Source organism: Sesamum indicum, linkage group LG10 (assembly GCF_000512975.1).
Source record: "Sesamum indicum cultivar Zhongzhi No. 13 linkage group LG10, S_indicum_v1.0, whole genome shotgun sequence".
Classification (NCBI taxonomy): Eukaryota; Viridiplantae; Streptophyta; class Magnoliopsida; order Lamiales; family Pedaliaceae; genus Sesamum; species Sesamum indicum.
The window spans coordinates 15,050,080-15,058,715 of record NC_026154.1 but is presented as its reverse complement, the minus strand read 5'-3'; the positions used below and the strand labels follow the sequence as shown (position 1 = coordinate 15,058,715).

The window sequence follows — 8,636 nt, the reverse complement described above, 5'->3', positions numbered from 1 at the left end:
AAAAAAATAAAAAATAAGAGGCTGATGCAATACTAGTCATGTTGGGACAAAATTAGTTTCCAAAAGATGGATACAGTGAGGTTGCATTTGACTTGTAGGGTTCTAAATTATGAATTTTAAATCCTTAAAATTTGTTTGGATAAATTTAAATTTAAAGGATTTCAAATACTTCAACTTTAGTTTTGATCTATGTCTCGTTGAATATTGATGGATTTCAAATTTTTCCAATGGAATTGTCTGAAATCCTTTCTCCAAATCCTTCCCTAAAATCCAAATTCATCAAGCCAAATGCACCCTAAACCTTTTCTAATAATCAACATATTTGAACAATAGTACAGAGAGTATATGTACAATCGCACATAAAAGAAGAAAAGAGATGTTGAGCAGGTAATAGCCTCTCATGAGCACCTATTTCAATCAAAATTACAGTAGGGAAGTTGGGACTGCAATGGCTGCAGGGAAGGCAAATTCTTAATTGCCACAGTGCAGTCAAGACTTAATTGTTACCATTAGAAGAACCAATAGCATTTGCAGCTGGTAGAGCAGCATTTTCCCCGTTAGCTCCACCGTTGAGCTGTGGAAGGAGAAACGAAGTCATCAACAGCAAGAAACTGAAAGCTTATATCTCTTTGTAAAAAACGAAGAAACACAAGAAAATTTCGAAGTATTTTTGCTTACAACTTCATCGGCCCTCGTGGCATGGTGCTGCAGTCCACCATTTGGAACTTTTGAAAGGTCTCTTAAGACTCCCTGTAGTAAAAAACGAAAGTTTCAGCGAGTAAATTGGAGCAATAGAATCATTTCCTAGTTCCTCCCATGGAGAAAAAGGAACAAAAAAGAAACCTCGAGTATGAAAGTTGGTATGATGATATACATAATTAAGTTCGTAGTGTTATGAAGTTGTCAAATAAGACGAAAACGAAAAAGTAACGGTTCATAATGACCACTAGAGTCACTTAAAGCTGGTGCCTAGCAGGTTCTGGTTTGATGCATGTGTGGAGGCAAGCTCTCTTCGTCGGCAGTAACTAGTGAGGATGAAAAGATATCATTTCTGGAGGAAACAAAATAATTTGCTCCAAGCTTCTTCATATAAAGAAGTTACTCAAGCTAAAAAGATACTAATAACCCAGACACATTGAAATTCAAATACGAGAAAAAACACTGAGGTGAATGGGTTTCAGTTCAAGCACTAGCTGCATAATGAGAATAGCTACAAGAAATGTGACATTTATAACCACGCCTGCCTTTTCACCTAGGAAAGAAAAAGAATTTGGATTCCATTGCCAGTTTACAGTCGAAAGGAAAAAAAGTAGACTCGTCAGGGGATCCTTGTGAAATAACGTCTACTCAGATCAACATCAGCAACATATCTCTGAATCATTAGGAAAGGCTTAGAACATATATTAGTTCCTAAATGAAGAAATAAAAAACACAAAGCAGAGGATTTGGAAAGACCAGTCGAAAAAGAATTGTTTTAACTTTTGTTTGCACCTAATGATATAGGAGGGATCACTGAGAGTCAAGTACTCTTGGTAATGAACAAAAACATTTATTTGACCCGATAGTGAGCAAACTGGGGTAGCTAGCTTTTTATTTGGAGATGTGTTTGTTAAGCCTCTAGAGACTACATGAAAATAGTGTTCCGTTCTTCTATCTTAAGGAGTCAACATGTGACTATGCGAACGCATATGAGTTTGTTTTCCTTTATTAAGTGCCCCTACATGAGCAGATGGTGAAAACAACCATATCATAATGGTAATAAAACGATGACAAACCTCTACCTACTCTAGATAATAATCAGAGAGCAAAAATATACCATTAACTCGGACACACCTTATTGGCCCACTTAAGACCACATGCATTGCAGAGAGTTCTTGGCCCATCTGGTCCACGTCGCATCATAGGGGTGGACTTTGAGCTAATCCCACAATGCCTACAGCTGTTGAAAGTCAAGCAAGTTAAGGATTATTTCTTTTCTTTCATTTTTTGTTTTTTGGTGATTAGTGAAGCATTATTTCACAAACCCACAAAAAAGGCAAACTGAAAGAGAGATCTTGGTGACTCCACCTCTAGCTTATTTCAATGATTTAATTCCTATGTCAAGTAATAAGCAGAAGGAGTTCACAATCACCAGCTACAAAGTAACAGAACCAGTAAGCATTTGACCGTTACTCACGAGGTTTCTTGTTCTTCTTGGCCAGAATTTCCATTCCAATCTGCAGAAGATGAACCCAGTTCATCAGACTTTGACGATGTAAACTGACCTTTCTTACGCTGCATCCTGGTAGATTATACATGCATGATGAGATCAAGATAACTTTCAAAATGAACAAGTTCATGAGTTGGTGTAAAACATGCGCTTGTAGCGGCCGTGTAATTAATATGTTAAAACCCATACTGAAACAGAATCCTGTTTTACAAACCTTTTTGTAAACCAAACATGAAGGAAAAAGGTTTGTTCAGGCAAAGGCTTCTAAGTTGCGTGAGATTGAAACATACTCATCCATTCTTCATATGACATTTTTATTGTTAGCACTAAATAATACATTATCCCATACAAGCACAATCTCTTCAATATGGGTCATATTTGCATATTTTCACAACTATTATGCTATTAATCTTATTGCTTAGGCATACTAGTGACATCCTTTAAAGATCCCCTCTCCTCACCATTAGTCGGAAAGTGATTTTTACTAATGTTGAACATTGAGTGAAAATGCTGGAAAGGCCACGAACTAAAGAAAGACTATCAATGGCAAGTTTCAAACCCCGATTCAAATTGAATTAAACTGCATAAAGAGAGAAGTCTATGCGCAAGTATATGCAAAAGTGTCACAGATTTAGAGTATCATCAGAAGTTCTTGACATATGATTTCCAACTGTTCCACCTTCAATCTTTTGCCAGAATCATGTGATTTACAGACATGGGATAAAATGCAAACCACAACATCCTGAATCATAATGTTGCAATCGTAAATGCAAATTTAATAGTAAGAAGAGGCTAAGCATGAATCCCAAAAGTATCATACCAATGAAACCTCAACCATAAAAACCTTGGAAAGAAATGGGTTTTCACCATGTCAAACAGCAGACAACTATATGCTAGTGTGGACCAGCAACAAATCATCAATTGACATTGAACCACATTCTAATTCTTTATTACCTGAGAGCAACTTCCTTGCGTACAGTATAGCGAATCTTTTTACCGAAACATCGTTCTTTCCTCTTTTCTCTAAACCGGTTTAAGGAAGCAGCCCTTTGTGGTTGGCTCAACCTCCCGGGATAATCGCTCAAGTACTGTTGAAGCAAATGCAATAGTGAAAAAGACAATAAACTTTGATGACAGTTGAGATTTCAGTGCTTGAAGATTGAAACAGTTTGTGCATACCCTATGGTTTGTAGGAGTCATTCCAGGAGTAGGAATACCAGTGGGTACTTCATACCCACCCAATAACAACAAAACTGCCTGAACCTGAAAAATCAATGTTGAGAAGGGGAAAAAAAATTATTGCTTCTGAAACAATAAATAGGGCGGAGAAACAATATGAACACACAATATGAGCCACTGAACTTTAGCTTCTTAAACCTGCAACTAAATTGAAAAGAATTCAAAAGTACCGACCATATTTTGGTCTCAGAACTATTACAAGACCAATTTTTTAAACAGTAAAACTTAAGAACAGTAAAGGCAAATTAATAACAATTTTACATAAATTGGAATCAACAAAGACGATGAAGTTGGCCACATAATGGGTCACCAATTAAATATCACATTTAAAAGGACTCCGGAGCACCGAATTGCACTAATTGAAGACAAATACAAAAGCAATAATCCCTCAACTCAAACCCACAACAAAATTCATCACGTAAGCAAAACTCATAGTTAAAAAGACTTAGAAACACAATCTCCATTAATTGAAAACAAAGAACAAAAGAAACAATACTAAGAAAATAAAAAACCATAAGAACTCATAACCTTCTCGGGGGAAACCGAGTCGAAAACAAAAACTTCGCCCTGAAACGACAGCGTAAGCTGATCGGGGCCACCTTCCCCAGCGGCAGCCGCCACAGCAGGAGCCATATCCGAGCCACACAGCGCGTGTGAGCCAACGGCGTCGGCAACGATAGCCCCATCAAGCGAGTGAGAACCGTTGGGGGGTTCGTAGCCGATCCGAGAACGGGTGTTGTCGAGAGAGCCATCCCCATTAGAGCACTGGACGACGTCCTCCTCCTCTTCCTCCTCCTCCTCCTCCTCCTCCATATCCGAAGCAGTAGTGTCCTGGTGTTGCACGGCGGAGGAGGTGCTCATAGAGGCGATCGGTGGACCGTACATGGGAAGAAGCTTGGAGAGTTATGGAAGAGGATGGGTAATTGGGTATGGCTATCGTGGTGTTGGTGTTAGTGTTGTAAGCGCATTCCCCAGAACCCGATTTAAACATAAATTAGAAGACTCCCATTCTCATTAACACCATTGTAATTAAAATAATATTAAAAAACAGAAACTAGGGATGGTCTTCCACATTTCTGCCTACAGCCTACCCAAAATTAAATTTATTTTTATTAGGAATACTTACTCTCCTCTCTCGTCAGTAATTATACGTAAATTTTTTATAATTTAAAAAATTATATGTAGTCGTTCTAATGTTTGCTTCATTTAACAAATAAATCATTCGTTAGTTAAAATTCATTAAATTTATTAATATTAATAAAAAAAATTGAAGAAAATTGCTATTTAGCCTTCATTAACTTAAAACAAACTTATTGTAGGTCAGGTTTTTTTTCGGCTAATAATTTTTTTTATTTTTTTATTAATATCAACAAATTTAATGAATTTTGACTAATAGAGAGACTTATTTGTTAGACGAAAACAAATCTTATGAATGTTAGATGTAATTTTTTAAATCACAGAGATTACGTGTAATTACATTAAACCTCAGGAAATGAGAGTATAATTATTCTTTTTAATTGATTTATACCATTTATTAAGGGAGGGAACACTTATGTCCCTGATTATATTTTATTTTTATTAATAAATCATAATCATTTATTCATACACATTTAAAAATTAATTTATTCTATTTTTTTATATTTTATTTTTATTCTTTTTTCATCGAGTGTACTTCAAATGACAATACGTAGAGTTACAGAATAACTTTGTGCATGCTTATGAGCACTTGCGAGATAAAAATCTTCTATCATCAGCATAACTATGTTTGGAATTTTTTTCTTTTTTTAACTTTTACTGTTAGAAAACGCAATGAGTGTATTACAAAAAGTCATTAAGTTTTCAAACAATACTCTTTATAATAATGTTGCCTTCCGTAATTATTTTTCAAGCCTAATGGTCGAAACGGACCCAATCCAAAGATAGTGAACAGGTCCTCATTTGCTCGGTCCAGCAGGCCGAATGCAATTTCAGATAACAAGGGCTTCGACTTAGTTTTGTTACCATGCTGATGGTGTAGAGTCCATAAACAAGCCATATTCAACAAGCCCAATTATCAAACAATACGGTAATCTTATCAGTTGCATTTTACACATCACCTTTAAAGGGAGTTGGAAGGGGCCTCGTATTCAATTGGAATGATTGTTAGAAAGAAGTCATACTCATCTAAACGATCATATATCTTAAGAGATAACTCCAAATCGTCATTGCACTGAATTTTTTATTGTGTTAATAACACCCTTAAATTAATTTTTTTAAATATAATTTTTCAATCTATAAATTTTATTCTTATATATAATATATTTTAAAATATAAAAAATTATTTATTATACAATAAACACACGACGTCCCTCTATGGGTAGTTTATAATAAACAAATAAAATGGGAATTAATGATAAAATGTTTACCGGCTTATGTTTGGTGTCATCTGAATTTGTGGGTTAGCTAATGACGTGCTTTTCCCTAAGTATGTTTGTCCAAATTCTTGAGTATGTGCTAACTACTTCAATTTTCTGAACCAATCTAAAATATGTTAGGTTAGTACTAGCAATCTCAGCTTTTATGTTATCAAATAACTCACTTTTGTTAATTACTTCTTAAAATAAGGTCATTATTAACTTAAATAAGACAAAGAGGGTTAACAAGTATATTTATTCTTTCTATTAGTTATAAAGTCTTTTTCTAAAATTTAGTGTAGTTATAATATTTATGATATTTTATTTTCGTCCAATAAATAAATTCATCTATTAGTAATGTTCACGAAATTTGCAGCCATTTGAGAAAAGTTTGAAGCAAATTTATATTTATTTTTGATTGACTTACAGATTTATTGTAGGCCAAAAAATCCTTTTTAACTAAACTACCTATATAAAGGTGAGTATCTACGTCCTCAAATGCATTAGCATACGAAGTGGGGCAATAACTCATTAATAAATTCATTGAAGTTAAATATGAATTTTTGTTCAATCTTTTTGCTGATATCTAAATAATCTATTGATAGCACTAAGGTTCCACACCCGGGAAAGCGAGGGTCGATCCATAGACCGAAGAACACACAATTGCTAGGACTATTATACAATTATCGCATGGGAAGATCCTAGCCTTAATTGGGTCTTACCGGATCTAAATTAAAACATGATACGTGAAGCACTTGTTATGTGATTGATATACAAAAATTTGTATGTCGGCTGATCAAGGATGGAGGAAAAAGAGACCTGAGAAAATTTAAATTATATTTGTGCTGTCTCATTGCAGCCAAGAATCTGAAACACCACCTACTCTTTGAATAGAAAATTGAGAATAGCGAGTTCATGTAAAGCGTGAAGAGTTGTTCTCAAACTGTGTGGTTTACGGCCAAAACGGCTTGAATGCAAAGAATGTGAACAGCATCAGTACCTGCACTGTCTATTTAATGAGAACTAGAAGGCAGAAAACTTCAGACAACCTTAAGAAAGGGAAATGGAAGGTGGAAAATATCATATAATGATGTTTCCATGGCTGGCATTTGGCCACATGATACCCTTTCTTGAGTTATCAAAGAGATTAGCAGCAAAAGGTATCTTTGTTTCATATGTTTCCACCCCAAGAAACCTGCAGAGGTTACCTCCAATAGCGTTGAATTTGGAGGGCAAAGTAAAGCTTGTGGAGATACCAATGCCACAAGTGGATGGCTTACCGGAGAATTGTGAGGCGACGGTTGATATTCAGCTAGAGCAAATACCGTACTTGAAGAAAGCATACGACAGATTGGCTGAACCATTTGAACGTCTCCTGCAGACGGTGAGGCCGGATTTGATACTCATCGACTTTGCTCCATATTGGATCCTGGAGATCGCTGCTAAATTCGGCATTCGCACTGCATTTTTTAGTGTGTATACAGCTGCTACATTAGCTTACCTGGGGCCACCAGCAGAGCTCAAGTCTGGAAAACGACGTCCAACTCCAGAACACTTCACACGGCCACCAGATTGGATCCCATTTCCTTCACTTATAGCCCACAGGCCAGATTATGCACCAAGAATGATGCGTAACACACACTTTCCTGATGCATCGGGCATGTCCAGCGGTCAACGTGCCGCCAAGATCCTGGAAGAGTGCAGCTTTGTTGTGGTGAGAAGCTCTGAAGCAGTTGAGGGGGAATATATAGGCCTCATTCAAGAACTATACAAAAGGCCGGTTTTACCAATTGGCGTGCTTGCGCCAGTACCTGAAGAGAACAAGAACAACACAGCAATTAATTCAAGCTGGTCCCATACTCACCAATGGTTGGAAGGACAAAAGCCCAAGTCAGTACTGTTTGTGGGGTTTGGGAGTGAGTACAAAATGCCTGTTGAGCAAATACATGAATTGGCATATTCACTTGAGCTTTCTAGATTACCTTTTCTGTGGATTCTAAGGAAACCTCAAGGTGTAGATAGTTCAGACTTACTGCCTCCCGGCTTTGCCAACCGGACTCTGAGCCAGGGAGTTGTTCTTCTTGGTTGGGCACCGCAATTAGAAATCCTTGCTCATCCTGCAATTGGAGGATGTCTCTTCCACTCTGGCTGGGGTACGATTATTGAGTCGCTTGGTTTTGGACACCCGCTGGTTCTTCTCCCCATGATAGCTGACCAAGGACTCAACGCAAAGCTATTAGTGGAAAAAGAAGTAGGCTATGAAGTCCCCCGGAATGAAGATGGTTCATTCAGTCGGGATGTGGTTGCTGAATCCATAAGACGAGTTGTCATAGCACCAGAAGGTGAACAGTTACGGCTGAGAGCTGCACATATGAGAAGTGTATTTGACAATCATGAGAGTCAGGACAATTACATAAACAAGTTCATTGAGCATCTGGGAAAATATGATGATTTAAAGGGGAAGAAGCAAGCATAATAACTTATGGTGAAACACAGTGTTCACCATCTATCAGAAAGCACAGTCAATTCCAATGATTGAATTACTGGTAGAGGTGATGTAGGCTAAGTTAATCTTTCTGAATGTATAATAAGTTTCATGGCAATACCAGATAGACACTTCTTCTCACATATAACACCAAAAGATAGCAGATGAGACCAAACATTAGCAGAATAAGACCATGAAACAATGCTGGTGGCATTTTTTTCTTAAAAGCAAAGGAAAATATAATTTTCCCTCTAGTTTTGTGGTGGCATCCTGGATTCCAGCTATCATACTGCGAAACTTGCAAGGACTA

The 8,636-nt window shown here is 36.8% G+C and overlaps 2 protein-coding genes across 2 annotated transcripts; one reads left to right on the top strand and one right to left on the bottom strand.

Moving 5' to 3' along the window:
* LOC105172634 (GATA transcription factor 24) lies at window positions 260-4,426 on the bottom strand. Its single transcript, XM_011094154.2, has 7 exons — window positions 3,977-4,426; window positions 3,389-3,472; window positions 3,164-3,297; window positions 2,177-2,281; window positions 1,834-1,939; window positions 679-750; window positions 260-574 (listed from the first exon to the last, which is right to left on the bottom strand). The coding sequence occupies exons 1-7, from the start codon at window positions 4,331-4,333 to the stop codon at window positions 497-499; spliced, it is 936 nt and encodes a 311-aa protein (XP_011092456.1). The 5' UTR covers window positions 4,334-4,426; the 3' UTR covers window positions 260-496.
* On the top strand, window positions 6,905-8,007 carry LOC105172825 (putative UDP-rhamnose:rhamnosyltransferase 1). Its single transcript, XM_020697419.1, has 2 exons — window positions 6,905-7,853; window positions 7,910-8,007. Exons 1-2 carry the CDS (start codon window positions 6,905-6,907, stop codon window positions 8,005-8,007), a joined length of 1,047 nt encoding a protein of 348 aa, XP_020553078.1.